Here is a 15731-nt window from a genome sequence, read left to right on the forward strand (position 1 = left end):
AATGTCTACCAATCCAACCTACAATAACATAAATCCTTCTGCCACCAAATCATATATGATTTGGGCCAAGCTGCAAAATAAAAGCCCTTTATTTGCAGACCTTAAGCACCATGTGTACTGTTTTTCAACCAAGGGGACCCACAAACCTGAGTCACTTCTCCCCTCCACTCATAACCCTGGGTGGGACATGACACAGCGTTATCAGCTGATGGAACTGTGATGAGTTCCCAACCACCTCACAGCACACACCTGCTTTGCCTCAGGTTTCATTAAAAGCAGTCTGGATGCTCCAGAACATGAGAAACAGCGATTCTTTGCATTTGTAAAGACTCAGCATTCGTTAAAATGTTCTGAGAATTTAGCTCAAGCCCTTCTGAGAAGGAGGTTAAAAAAAGCTGATCCCACTTTTGCAGATGAGCCTGCACCTTTCACCTTTCCCAATCCTACACAAGGTGCTGGGCTGGACAGATCTTTAGTCTGAGCCTTCATGGGTGGTCTGATGGAGTTAGAACAAAGATGAGACTGCACGAGAAGCACACAATCCAAAAAGGCAACTGATGAGTTTGGTCTCCTGCTCTCGTTGTCGGGAACACTCACACCAGTTATCGACGTCTCCAAGCACAAACGCAGCTCCCTCGCTGTTCTCCTTCCCTCGCACCTCTGGGAGGTACTTTATTACATTCCTTTCACTTTCAGAAGTAATCACACTTTGTTTAAAAGATAGAGAAAAGAAAATCAAACCAGGGGAGAGAAAGAGCATGGGGAGATGAAGGTTAAAATCAAATAGATGTCGAGTCGGCTTTTAGGTTGTCAGTGCTCATGCAGAGCTGATGTTGGTGAATGAGAAAACAAGACTAAAACACAGGGCAGCACTCAGAAGTTTTAGTAGGGAGATATTTTGTCTAACTCTCACCTAATCTCATCTGGGAACTGCGCATTGGTAACCAGGAAACTGGAGATGCCGTGCTGGTGCAGGAGCTTCACGAACCGGTTGATCTCTGGGTACATGATGGGCTCTCCCACCAGCGAGAGTGCGCAGTGCTTTGCCGTCATTGCTTCCGCCAAGCGATCTGCTCTCACTCCTGACACGCCTGAAACAAAAACAAAAAGAGGGAAAACAGGGTTAAATGAAATAAAACCCACAAACCAGGGGGAACACCAGGTCCCAGCCAGCACCCACTGAGCCAGCACTGCAAGAACCTAAACCAGCGAACACCCAGACATGCAGAGCCTGGAGATTTATTACTATAGGATAAGGGGTGACGGTTTTAAACTAAAGGAGGGAGATTCAGGCTGAACATGAGGAAGGAACTGTTGGCCCTGAGGGTGGTGAGAGCCTGGCCCAGGTTGGCCAGAGAGGTGGCGGCTGAACCATCCCTGGAGACATCCCAGGCCAGGCTGGACGGGGCTCTGAGCAACCTGAGCTGGTGAAGATGTCCCTGCTCATGGCAGGGGGGCACTGGGGGAGCTGGGAAGGGCCCTTCAACCCAAACTATTCTATAGTTCCATGATTTGTGTGCCCTGCTAACTACTGCAAGGAATTATTCAGTAACATTTGAGTCAAGCTTTCCCTTGCCAAGACCTCAATGCCACCTGACTGCTGAGACAGAAAAAGAGCCAGTTTAATGCCACTTCAAGTGGGAAAACCAGGTTCTATCTGTTTCACTACTGACCCACCGTGGTCCTCCGCCCCCGAAAGAGCAGTTCCCTTGAGGGACCGGGCTCCCTTCACTGAGCACAGCGCTAACTACCAGCTTTAAAATCATCTTTTCAACCACATCAAACATAACTCCCCAGAGGATGCGGTCAAAAAGAAAACCCAACACACAACGCCGTCCTGAACAGCGAGAGATAGTGCAGAATGAGGAGGGAAACACAAGGAGCTCAACTGTAGCACCCCAGTGAAAACATCATCTGCTGGTTTAACCGATCTGAGACATTTTCTTATACCCACGGGAGAGGCAAATACTCCTCCAGCCCATCCATATCCAACCAAGCGCTCAGGACCCTGTGTGAAATCATCTGTCGACAAACAAGCTTTTGTTCCAAATATGTCACTTCACATTTCCTTGACATGCCTTGATGCTCTCAAATAATATCAGAGGTTTTAGACTGGGGGTTAGTCTGGTTTTAAAAAATAAACAGAGACTTGAGTTTGAAACCAGGTCCTCAGCTCACCTCTCGTTGCCTGGATGCTGGAGCTCAAGCAGTACAGAAAATTACATGCTACGCTGCAAAGCCAAGATAAAAAAGAGGTGTTTGTGGATATTGCTTTAGCCTCACGTAGAAAAGCTGGTTTGGGATCAGAGCGAAGCTTAGTGGATTTTAAACCAGCCAGGCTCAGTCCGGAATAAGTGACAGGACTAATGGTTATTCCACAGAAACCTGACAGCACTAAATGAGAACTTTATTTGAAAAGAAAGCAGCATCTGAACCACACACTGAGATTAAAGGACTAACTTTCGTATTCCTAAAGCTACTGTAAGTCATTTTTGGAATTAATTTATTTCTCTCTCTCAGCATCTTGCAATTGGACTGTGATAATTACCGTGCCAGCTTTATAAGCAGACAGAAAAAAAATTCAACATCACCTAAAGCTTTAGAGTAACTTTCTCAAAACAGCTTACAGCAAATGTGGTATATAGTAAACACGCTCCAGAGGAGGGTAGAGGTTTTATACACAATCATTTGACCACATAAATCACAAGCTAGACAGGGATGAACTCAACAGGATTAGTGGGTTTTCCAGGGAGCACATGAACTCCCTGCACTTTGGCTGTTGTACCATAGGGCGCTTGGCCTCTGCTCCTGCAGATGAGCCTCTTTGTGTCCTCAGGCAATGAACTCCAGCCAATCCAGCGGCTGGCAGATGTTGCTGGGCACGAGGCAGGTCCAACCCAGGAGCCTGGAGCTGCGGGAACGTGAGAAGCCGCAGCAAGAGGCAGCGTGAGCAGCTCCCAGCTCCTGCCGAGCTCCGGTCCCAGCACAGGACGCAGCCAAACTGCCCTGCATCAGCACATCTCCTCTGGAAAGCCGATTCCAGCTGCCTTCCTACCTGTGCACTTTAATTTGGGAAAGAAAAGCACCATCTATCTGGCACATCACCCTAGAGAGATGGGCTGGTGACTTTGGGTGCCCCTCTGCAAGTCCCAGTCACCACCAGTGCCTTGGTGACCCAAGGAATCTGTTTTATCCACTCTGAAGATTTCTTAGTTCAGGTCATGTTTATTTTTTTCCTCTGCAGTTTTCCCCATGTCAGAGCAGTGCTGTATTATCAGAGACTCCCACTCTCCTATTTTTGAATGATGGTTCCATTCTGTGTGTGCCCTTTGCAAGGACACAGAGATTTACTGGTCACCACCTAGAAAATGCATCCATCAAAGAAACTGCTTCACACCTTCCTGCCTTCGCTTCCCACCAGTGAGATGTCTCTCCATCAGTTACTTTAAAGGAGAATGATGTGACATTAACAAACATCTATGGTCTACAAAACCAGCAACAATAAAAGAGAAGATGACATAACTGTATAAACACATGCAGGACTATTACAGCGTAGATGACTATCCTCTAGGATATACTATAGGATGGAGGGTCCCTAAGAATTACACAGAATCCCAGAATGTCAGGGGTTGGAAGGGACCTGGAAAGCTCATCCAGTGCAATCCCCCCATGGAGCAGGAACACCCAGATGAGGTTACACAGGAAGGTGTCCAGGCGGGTTGGAATGTCTGCACAGAAGGAGACTCCACAACCTCCCTGGGCAGCCTGGGCCAGGCTCTGCCACCCTCACCGGGAACAAGTTTCTTCTCATCTTTAAGTGGAAACTCCTGTGTTCCAGTTTGCACTCATTGTCCCTTGTCCTATCAGTGGTTGTCACCGAGAAGAGCCTGGCTCCATCCTCCTGACACTCCCCCTTTCCATATTGATCCCCATGAATGAGTCACCCCTCAGTCTCCTCTTGTCCAGCTCCAGAGCCCCAGTTCCCTCAGCCTTTCCTCACACGGGAGATGCTCCACTCCCTTCAGCATCTTGGTGGCTGCGCTGGACTCTCTCCAGCAGTTCCCTGTCCTGCTGGAACTGAGGGGCCACAACTGGACACAATATTCCAGGTGTGGTCTCCCCAGGGCAGAGCAGAGGGGCAGGAGAACCTCTCTGACCTACTGACCACCCCCTTCTAACCCACCCCAGGTACCATTGGCTTCCTGGCCACAAGGGCCCAGTGCTGGCTCATGGTCACCCTGCTGTCCCCAGGACCCCCAGGCCCCTTTCCCCTACACTGCTCTCCAACAGGTCCTTCCCCAACTTATACTGAAACCTGGGTTTATTCCTGCCCAGATACAAGACCCTACACTTGCTCTTGTTATATTGCATTAAATTTCTCCCCACCCAGCTCTCCAGCCTGTTGAGGTCTTGCTGGATGGCAACACAAGAAGATCTATATTTTCCTACAATGCATGCAATTAATAAAGCATCAGATGAGCTCACCGTTTCCTTTGGCACACAAAGATGTGGGTATGTGTGTACCTGAAAGCTGCAGTACCAATTAATTCAAATTGCTTTGGGTATTATCTGGGTAGCATTCAACAGCCTCAAGGCCGCTCTAGCTTAGACTTTTTCCCCACGTTGCTCTTCTCCAGGAGCCCAAATGGTGTGGTCGAGGTTCAGACACCTCAGACGTGCTCATCACCCTGCAGGAAAATCCCAACTCAGGAGTCCCTGCCCATCTGCACCAAAGGAACCTCATCCATCGCGCTGCTCAAGCCTTGGGGTGGTTTGTGGGGTTTTGGTGTTCATTTTCTTCTTTTCAAATCATAATAAAATCCAAACTGCTATTTGTGGAGCTCTGCTAAGCTTGCTGAAGTGTAACAGCCAGTTGTGTCTCCTGCCCGCGGCATTTCCATCCCACACACAGGGACACATGGCCGGCAAGACACCCGGCATCTTCTACTTCATCTCCCTGCCTTCAGCTCACCACAGCATTTCAACTCAATTTTGCTTTCACTGATTCTACTCTAACAATATTTTCACACGCACCTCAGGGAACCGACGACGTAAAATTCACTAAGTGTAACAGCGACCTACTGGGCTTTTCTTACCAATTTTTCCTCCCTTTAATAAACCTTCTTGCTTTGAGGCTCCCAAGACAGGAAGCATGTTGCCATCTATCACTCTGAAAAGGTAACACATCTTTTCTTTTTCCACTTTGCAGCTCAGTTCTAGTCCAGAGCCTTTTGGGTCTTTCTCCTTTCCCAGTTTCAGGTGAAGTGTAACTGTGCTCAGGATGCACATGCAAGTTTCAGGGAATATTTACAAATCTAATGGAAAATAAGCCCCAAAAAGAGATAATTGGGATGTCCTTACAGGCCTCTTGTTACCTTGGGAATATTTTCAGATGCTGTGAAGTTGATCTATCACCTTTCCTTTTCAGGAAGACAGCAAAGCACGGTAAGGGAAGGACAGGGTTATTCCTTAGTCTGACGCTGGGTTTAAACAGATTCCTGCACTCAGCTTCCGGCAGGCAGCAGAGCATCTGGAAAATAACTTGCTTTTCACCTTTCCTTCGTGCAAACGCCACACATTTCTGCCATGGATGGCAACACGCCCATCACCCGCACCAGCTTTTACAAGCGTAACCTCAGTATTCCACCATCAGCTGCACACAGATCTGCTCATCACTTCACACAACACGTGGCCAGAGCTGCTGGTCCGAGAGCGCAAGTTGATTCAAACCAGCCACTTGATGAAAATAAAGCTCATGAGGCCCTAATGGGAGTTATTTTTCTGCCTATTTTATAACCCCAGTGAATGAGACGCAAACTCTCCGCGCTGCTGACAGAAGGTTGGGGTTTGTTTTTGCCTGTCACGTTTTAAATCCATTGGGTTCTCTCTGTGCGCAGCCAACATAAACAAGTGAGTTCCCAAAACCACAGCCAAGCCTGAGGCTCATCTCGCACGTTTTATAGATTCCTCGTTCCCTTCTGCTGCCACTGGGGAGAGCGAAGCCCTAGAGCTGACCCTGCATGGAAACCAAGTTCAGAACACTGGGAAAGAAATAAAGAAAACCAGCCATCTACACATGAAGATACAGATATGTAATAAACAAACAACAAACTTACAAGGAATTCCTACAAGAAGCAAAATCCAGCACTTTTCAGAGGTGCTGTGTAACTGCAGCTTCAGTCACAAACAGATGTACCGAGTAATTCCTGAAAATAATAATACTCTGGATGCTCGTTCATTAGTGACCAAAACGCAATCAAGAAGCTCCAGAGCTGACACAAGAGCTCCCGGGGGATTAAGGCTGGGCAGTGTGTTTTCTATCAGGCTAGAACCGATTCCTTTTGCCTTCTACCTGCCCTTACTTTTACATAAGATAATCAAGATCCCTCATCATCCAGGCCAACTCTAAACACCACAGGAGCCTCCGTGCACACCAAGGAAAGAAAAGGACATGACAACGACCAAGATGCACACAAGGCAACTCCATCCTGCTCCCTCGAGGCAGCAGCAGATACTCAATGGCCAACTTAGGTTCTAATATAAAAAACAAGGCAGAACATCTTGGAAAATGTTGTTTGCCACAGAAGTTTTTCCTCACTCACCCATCTTTCGGATGTTATAAACCTCATGCCTCCTTCCCAGCACTTCACAGATGATCAGCACATTTTTAATCGATGCTTTGAAGACCTTATTGCCGGTTCCAAAAGCATCATTGACAGGGAAAGAGTAGGAGAAGTTACCTTTGAACTGCTTGATCATATTGCGATGGTTCTCAAGAGCCTCCTGCAAGATCATTTCAGGTTGGTCCATCTTCCATCGCCACTCTGTGCCCACTGGGTTTGTGTGATGTCTGAAGGAAAAAGAGTTATTTAGAACATACATGGAAGATCTGTCACCCCGGAGACTTCGGCATTGTTTAATAATGTTAAAAGCAACAAGAAATTTGCAGCAATATCCTGCTTCTGACACAGCATTCCGGTGTCACCTTTGAACACCATTCTCATCCCTCTGTCCTTCCAGCTCTCCCCAGAAGCAAGAATGGACCTTGCAGCATATATTGAACATCACAAACCTATTCAGAATCACAGGTAAAAGGTTTCTAAGCTAAAACAATGCTCCACAGCCAGAAAGACCTCTGTAAAGACACGAAACCTGGTTCTACCTCCTGCTGCACAAAGCACTGGAAAAAGAAGGTCCCTGAGCCATTTTTAGTTCCATTGCAAATGCACCAACTGCCACCCTGAGAAACGCAGGATCTGTTTCTCACCCAATCTCCATGTAACACTCTAGTAACAAGACCCAGGGAGTTCTCCCCATTCCTTATTCGATTAGCATGAGAGGATGTTACAAAGTCATTGTAAGTCATGTGGAAAAAACTGCACCCTGACCAGCAAATAAAATACTACAAGCAGCTGGTGTGGTTCCCATCGGACTCACACCTGGACAAACAACCCAGAGAAAATCTGTCCAAGGGCACCATCCTCCCCCTGTGCGAGGAATTTCCCACTAACCTTGGCGCACTTTGATATCAAACTAGGAAAAATTCAGCCTTTAAGTATCATCCTAAGAAAAATCAATGAATTTCTGTGCCTTCACCTCCCTGTTGTGTCTTCTCCTGCTTTTTTTCCCAAAATACGCTACAAAACCTCCTCCACTTTTCTCCTACAAACTCCATCATGGTTCATAAAATAAATTAATGGAAAGTAGCATATGTGGAGTGTCTTTCGAAGAAGAAAGACATTGTGCATGCAAAGAGCAATGGAGCTGGTGAGGGGCTGGAGCACAAGTGTGATGGAGCGGCTGAGGGAGCTGGGGGTTCAGCTGGAGAACAGGAGCTGAGGGGAGACCTTCTGATCTCTGAACTGCCTGAAAGGAGCTTGGAGCCAGGGGGGTCGGGCTCTGCTCCCCAGGAACAAGCGCCAGGAGCAGAGGAAACGGCCTCAAGTTGCGCCAGGGGAGGGTGAGGTTGGATGTGGGGAACAATTTCTTCCCCAAAGGGCTGTGGGGCATTGGAACAGGCTGCCCAGGGCAGTGCTGGAGTCACCATCCCTGGAGGGCTGGACAGACGGAGATGAGGTTCTCAGGACATGGGGCAGTGCCAGGGCTGGGTTATGGTTGGACTCGATGATCTTGAGGGTCTTTTCCAACCAAAAGGATTCTAAGGATTCTATGACTGTTTGGGAAACAACCAGACATGAGTAAAAGAAGCCAACAAGTGCTGGAGGCTGTTCCTGTGATTCAATGTACAAGCAGTGGTCTGCAGGGTCAGCCCCATGTTTAGGAACTCCAGGGTCTTTTCCAACCAAAATGATTCTGTGATTCAGAATAGTCCTATTGGATTAAGATGCTCTGGACAAGAAAACAAGATGAAGCAACACATAGTCCTGAACCTGTTTTCTGAGCAGCTGATCGGCTTCCCATCCTGCTCTCCATCACCCCTGGAAGTTGGCCATGGAGACAACCACAGGGTCACCTGCTGCATTCAGCCTTCCAGCTCCATGGGCAGCAGGACACGACCCCCGTGTTTAACTGCAGGAGGACAGACAGAGGGAAACACCTTCTCAAAACCAAAACGGTTGGTGTGGTGCAGGCTGAAAACAATCAAAAGACTCCCATTAATTTCTCCAAGCGAGAAAGACCTGCAGCTCCACGCTTAGTCCTACTTAATTCTACACCTGACAGCAATAAAAATAGCCCTTCGGCCCCAACATCTCTCCATCCACTTCGAGCAAAGATTCAAACACCGCTCTCAGACAACTTTACCATCTCAAAGCTCCTTTAAGCTACAACAGCTTTGCTTTTTGAATCTCCCTTTATTTTTTCTGTCTGCCAATATGGGAAGTTTTCTGAATGCCAACTATAAAAAGACATTTATAAAACTCTTACATGTTTAACTACATAACTTGTACCTTGTATACTTAATAGAGCAAGCTGGCAGAAAAATCAATAGGCTCTTGAGGCACACTGGACAGCTATTAATTATTAGTGTCTAGAAGTCCTTGAATTTTTACACATTCCAACTGTTTAATGAACATACCAGGTCATGTCTACAAATCAGCTTATTTGGCAAAAAGCAGTTTTATTTCTATAAGGGGGGGAAAGCAATGGCTTGTGACCCCCTGCAGCATCTGCCTCTCCAGCTACTCAGTTCTTGAGCAGGTAACTGTGCACAATATTCCTGCCCTTCCAAAAATAAGCAAAAAATCTCACTCAAAACCCCCTACAGCAGAAAGATTTTTATTAGAGAAGTCTCATGATCGCTGAGCCCTTATTTTATTAGAGACTTCTCCCAGCTGCCTGCAGAATAGTTCATTTTTAGTGGAGATGCATCTGCTTTGGCAGAGCAGCGCGTCCCCCTCCCCAATCACTTGGGTATTATTTTTATCAGCTTTTGCTTTATCCCCTCTTCAAATGGTTGCTCTGTTCCATGGGCAATGCTTAGTGATGTGGAGCCTTGGAAGAAACTTCAAAGGAAAATGCAGCACAGGTATAAAGTATCATTGGCTCCAGTGATGTAGTGATTGATGTTGATACCTGGTGGGGATCAGGAAGGTGGGGAGATGCTGGTGGTGGTGACCAGGGAAGGAGAAGAACAACAAACACAAAAACTCAAGAAATGAGACTTCCCTGAACCAGCAGGTGAGATCCCAGAGGAGAAGAGTTGAAGGGCAAAGGAGTTCAGGACAACTGGCAGTTTTTTAAACCCTATTAAGTGCAAATGGTACCAATAATAAAGCAAAGATGGTAAGAGTAACAAGAAGCCAATCTGGCAGAGTCACAGGCTCTTCTGCACCCTTGTGATCCTCCAGCCAAAAATAAAAGGAAAAGCACAAGAACACAGGGTCGTAATCGGAAAGGTCAAGGCAGAAAATCAAATAAAACTAACAAAGGACATCCAAAAGCGCTAACAAGGAAGATTTTTCCCTATAACGATGTGAGCAATAAGACCAAGGAAAAAGCTTGTTCAACACACAATGTTTATAGTGTTTCTCTGTGATAACAACAGACCTGTTTGCACCTTCTCCTTTCTCCGGATGGCAACGGGAAGAGCCCAGACTGGAGTAGGGAGAGAACAGGTCAGAGATGTTTAATTTAAATGCAATGTTGTCACTTGAATGGGCAAACCCACACACACGCGCACCCAGCAGATCCGGTCACCAGGGTCCGTACCCATCTGACCCCACTGACCACGTTCACTTTTACTCCTAGAAAAGCCTCAGGTTGTTACAGCGCTGGCAGAGCAGCACAGAAAGGCACCAAGACTTCATTTTTCCTGTTCACAGGGGCATGAATTAGGTGTATTCTCTCATGTCCTGTCCCTCACCCCATCTAGAGGGTTATTTCAAGAGCTCCTGGAAGACAGGCAGGCCCAAAGAAACCAGTAAATAATCTAATCTGAAGGAAACATGGAAGCTTGGGTCACAATTATTAATTCTGGAAACAAAAAATAAGCAGATTGAAACACTGGGAGAAGAGATTATTAACTCAGCAGAACAAGGACTGGTGGCTGGAGATGGACAGAGACTCTAAACTTTCAGGCTGAGGTTCTAAGTTTCACAAACCTGCAGTGTCGACACCTTTAATATCATAATATTTCATATTTCCCTGAAGAATTTAGACCCTTGAGTCAAGTTACTTAACGAGAAGAAACTTTTGTTTTAATCTATGTTTTCAGTTTCTTCTTATTTTTTTTCAAAAGACCTCATTAATTAGCTCTCCTGTTATTCATCTCTTCATTTTGCAGGGCTTATTGTGATCACTGGCTTTTGGCCACACACTTATTCAGCTCATCTGAACAGAACTTCAGCTGTTGTCTATAAGTTACAGCTGAACATCCAAGCACAGGTATAAACACCATAAAGTTACAGAAGAAGAAATATGAACCAATTTCTTTACAGGATATTTCACTCTGTCTGGTTTGCCGCCTCCTCAGATGCAAAAATAATAAACCCTATTAATTTAAATCTTATTTAGCTGTTCCATCTCTCCACAATAATTGATTGGGCTTTAGACACTCAGCCAGAAAACACAATCAAATCAGGTTTGCCTGGTGATTGTGCCGCAACAGCGTCAGAAACCCTCAGTCCCTACACTTGCTCTAATTGATTAAAACATTTGGTCACTCGCACATTTCTATTTAGACAATTAAGCTAAAGAGACACTACAAACGCAGCAAGACCAGCTGAGAGCAATAATGGATCCTTTCAGTCTATTTTTCTAGGGAGAATTATGACTTAGTGATGTTGCAGTAATTAAGGTGGGTTTTTTCTCCCCTTTGCTCCGCTCAACGCTGCACAAGCGCTGCCTCGCAGGGAACCACACCAACGAATTATCTGCTTCTCCTGCCCTCCAAAAAAGCTGCCACATGCTAAATCTGCATCTGTTTGGCATCTACCAGGGCTGTAGCACTTCCAGGAATGAGGGGGAAGTTCTCCAGTGCAGAGTCAAGCTACATTTTTTACATAAAACCCCTAATTTTCTGAGTGTGTTTGGATGCTGGCTCCACCCGTGACATCTGGTACAGGGCCAAAATGTGTCAGTCACAACCAGGCAAACACAATGATACCCAGTTCCCAAGAAAGTGGCTGAACTGCAGCATTTCTTGCCAAAGTGATGCAGAGAAAACAGGGTCCTCGGGCTTTAGCTCAGTGATCTTGGGGAGCTGGAAACATTGGCAGAATCTACAAGTGTCAAAAACCTAAAAGAAGAGATCAAGAAAAAGAATTGCAGCCGCCTTATTTACAACTTAGTGCACATGAGATGAGAACGATGAGGCACAACATTTGTATTAGAAACATTTTGCCAACAGTAGATTCAAGCTATCACTTCGTACGTCTCCAATGGCACAGGTGGAACCTGCTAATAGAAGGTAACGTTTATCCTACCCACCCACCGGTCCATGTAGTTCTACATTCAGTCTTACGTGATTAAGAATCTGCAAACGTGGTTTAAAATAAGAAGCGTATAGATAGTCCTGGCTGGAGGATTAGTGAGCTGTGCTGACGTGCAACCAGTAGAGAGGAGCATGGCTATGGAATTCCTGTCTTTCTGCACCAAATCAAATGACCAGCGCAGCTCACAGCCACACAGAGGCTGTAACACCCCAACCACAGAGTCTAAAAAAGAATAACCAACCAAAGCAGAGAAAGCTTCAGTTCTGCTTTACATCAAGCTTAAGGTGTGCGTGATGTGAGACTTGAGATGAGTGTCAAAATTAACGTTTAAGTCTTCCTGCTCAGCAGAGATCTGAGAAGACAGGCAGCTGCAGTGCAAATGGAAAATCTACCAGCTGCAACCCATTTCACCTGCAGAAGGTCAATAATCATAGAATCATTTTGGTTGGAAAAGCCCCTCAAGATCATCGAGTCCAACCATAACCCACCCCTGGCACTGCCACATGTCCTGAGAACCTCATGTCCGTCTGTCCAGCCCTCCAGGGATGGTGACTCCAGCACTGCCCTGGGCAGCCTGTTCCAATGCCCCACAGCCCCTTGGGGAAGAAATTGATCCCAATATCCAATCTGAAACATAATAAACAAGAGCATTTTTCAGCACAGTCCCCTGGAAAGCTGCTTCCTTGCATTCAGGCTGCTAGCATTAGTAAAATAAGCATTCTAGCATTCGTTATCATTAGGGCTCCTGTTTCCAGGACTCCTCTTCAAAGTGACAAACAACAGCTACAGGACAGGACGATGAGCTGGAGGCACACGGTAGGTGTCACACACGGCTATTTATCCCAATTACTGCACTTCTCAATTTACTCGTTTGACTTCCCTAATTCAATCCCATACTCCAGACACCACCAGTGGTTGTGAAGAAATACCCGAGTCTGGTCATTTTGAAGGGGAACAGTGCTGAACAGTCTGCAGTGCAACACCAGGAACAAAACGCCTCATTCTGGTGATGTTATTGCTTTCGATTTGCTGTTTATGATGTACCTTATGTGTAGGGACAGAGGGACGATAATCTGCACGGCAATATTCCTGCTGGCAGTACAGTCACCACTGCAGAGCTCAATGCGCCATCGCTCGCCGATACTGAAGACAAGGAATGAGCAGCACGCTGTTCTCAGTAATTACATTGCTCTGAAGAAAAGCAGCAAAACTTGCACATTAAACATGCCATTTTCTGTGTCCTCTCAAGCCGGGAGATGCTGAAAGCCCATTAAGGGCACCAATTAACATTTTGGAATAGACTCCCAAATGCAAACTTAACAGGATGACCAGTGTCTAACGCTTATAACACAGGACAGCTTCAAATTATAGCAGTTCTTTTGCACTGATGGTGCCATTTAAATATTCTCATGAAATATTTGGATTATTAAAGCCTGATGACTGTGAAAGACAGAAAGTGATAGTCAGCGGAATTTGGCCAGTTTTGCATGGGAATACTGGGATGCTGGACACCCAGGCTCAGCAATGGAATGGGTGCTATTGGCAGCCTGGGGTGGGCATCAGTACCAAAGGAATTGCAGCCCACATGGTTTGAATTAGATAGAAAGGTAGAAGATGAAGGAGCTCAAAAAATAACCATGTCCTCCCCCTCAGCTCGCTTTCACATCACTGATTCCATTTCTGTCGAGCCTCCTGGTCTCTCACCATCCCACCCTGCGCTCCCCAGCCCGGCAAAAACCTCCTTCGGGATCCCGGCGTTCTGGTGAGCAAGCGCAAAGTTCATTTTCTTGAGAGAATTAACAACAAAGCCATTCCTCTGAGAAAAGGGGTCACTTTACTGACTAAAATGGGAAGTCATTTATCAGCTACTGTTTTAGGAAGGCAACAGTTACTAAGTCATCAGTTTTCGCTCATTGAGAACACAACAGAATTGGTGGGGGTAAAGGTAGTTTCAGTGAGAAAAATGGGCGAATTTCAAAACAAATACACATTGTTTAGTACTTTGGTGGCTTTGCAGAATGTAGAACAGAATAGAATCATTTTGGTTAGAAGCGACCATTAAGATCATTGAGTCCAATAATCACCTAACTCTAGCACTGCCCCATGTCCTGAGAACCTCATGTCCGTCTGTCCAACCCTCCAGGGATGGTGACTCCAGCACTGCCCTGGGCAGCCTGTTCCAATGCCCCACAGCCCTTTGGGGAAGAAACTGTTCCCACATCCAACCTCACCCTCCCCTGGCGCAACTTGAGGCCGTTTCCTCTGCTCCTGGCGCTTGTTCCTGGGGAGCAGAGCCCGACCCCCCTGGCTCCAAGCTCCTTTCAGGCAGTTCAGAGATCAGAAGGTCTCCCCTCAGCTCCTGTTCTCCAGCTGAACCCCCAGCTCCCTCAGCCGCTCCATCACACTTGTGATCCAGCCCCTCACCAGCTCCGTTCCCTTCTCTCCACTCGCTCCAGCACCTCAAGGCCTTTCTCGGTGTGAGGGGCCCAAAACCGACCCCAGGATTCGAGATTTGGCCTCACCAGGTCCCAGCACAGGGACGGTCACTGCCCTGGGCCTGCTGGCCACACCAGTGCTGGTACCAGCCAGGATGCTGGTGGCCTCTTGGCTACCTGGGCACACGCTGGCTCATGTTCAGCTGCTGTCACTAACACCCCCAGGTCCTTTTCCTTTCCAGCCGCTCTTCCCCGAGCCTGTAGAGTTCACGGGGTTGTCACGACCCAAGTGCAGGACCCAGCACTTGGCCTTGTTGAACCTCAGACAAATGGCCTCAGCTCATCGATCCAGCCTGTTCAGATCCTGTTCCCATCTCTCAACTTGCTCCAGCACCTCAAGGTCTTTCCTGTAGTGAGAACACGAGCCAGCCCATGTTCTCCAGAGCACCAGGAGCCACAGGGAGTCCCAGTGACCTCCAGAGGGAACCAAACCTCTACCAAGCTCTCAGCACAGGCAGCACTGGGACTTGCAGGGCAGCAGAAGGAACAGGGTCTGTCTCCTGCCTCCCCGATCTTTTCCTTCCACTGGTCCCCAACCAGTCTCAATGCTCTTGGGCCCAAGACCTGGCTACAGAGGACCCAGCTCTAGGGGAGGTGGCACTGAGGAGCCTTTGGATTCTCTTCAGCCCCCCAAGATGTTGAATCCACTCCCCAGCTCCCTGGTACCAGGGAAGGGGGAGCAACGCTCCCTTCCAAACTCTTCCTCCCCCCATTTCCAAGTGAAAACAGCACAAAACCAACACCGCCCTGGGTTTGAGGAACAGGACATGGGCTGAGTGGAACAAACCCCATCCAACCCAAGGTAAAACTGTGCCAGTATTTTACCTCCAGCAAAAGACGCATTTGTTTGCACAAGCCAGGCTCGGCGTGGCCTCCATGCAGCGGTGGCTCTCGATTCCGTAAAACGTGTGTTTGTAGCAGCCGCCTCGGCCTCGAAGCATCGACTGACAGTGAAGAAAGACACAGACAGACACCAAGAACGTTAAAACACACCGTCCGTAACCAAAGTGAGCGCCAAGGTTTGACATCTGCTCCCTGGGCACATCTGCAGCTCCGAGGCACCGGTAACTTCAGCATTCAAAGTCCTGCAGCGAGGTCACAGCTGCAGAACAAGCTTGAATAATGACAGATGAAGAAATTCCAAGCACACAGATCAGCATACAGTCTGATTATACAAGTCCTTACAGAAACGAGGCATTTATGGTGTTAAATTTACAACTGTTTTAGAGAGAAACTTTAACATAATCAATAACTTCTCACTCGCAACACCCCAGCACGACCACGTGCTTTCCTGAATCAGCCGACAAAGGAAAGCAAGTGAAGCCACTTAAACTGCAGGAAC

At 47.1% G+C, this 15731-nt stretch overlaps 1 protein-coding gene across 10 annotated transcripts in view; it reads right to left on the minus strand.

Annotated features, from left to right (window-relative positions):
* Positions 1–15731, minus strand: part of LOC102089530 (S-adenosyl-L-methionine-dependent tRNA 4-demethylwyosine synthase TYW1) — a 108811-nt gene that overhangs the window by 53851 nt on the left and 39229 nt on the right. For 6 of the 10 annotated variants that reach the window (XM_065037216.1, XM_065037222.1, XM_065037215.1 and 3 more), the window contains 4 exons: positions 15215–15333; positions 12939–13037; positions 6741–6850; positions 914–1091 (listed from right to left, as the gene is read on the minus strand). In XM_065037216.1, the coding sequence (XP_064893288.1) occupies positions 914–1091; positions 6741–6850; positions 12939–13037; positions 15215–15333 (506 nt within the window). The remainder of the gene's footprint in view (positions 1–913; positions 1092–6740; positions 6851–12938; positions 13038–15214; positions 15334–15731) is intronic. The other 4 variants (XM_065037219.1, XM_065037218.1, XM_065037220.1 and 1 more) reach the window with 1 other exon arrangement.

The sequence above is a fragment of the Columba livia genome, chromosome 20 (assembly GCF_036013475.1).
Source record: "Columba livia isolate bColLiv1 breed racing homer chromosome 20, bColLiv1.pat.W.v2, whole genome shotgun sequence".
NCBI classification, from domain to species: Eukaryota; Metazoa; Chordata; class Aves; order Columbiformes; family Columbidae; genus Columba; species Columba livia.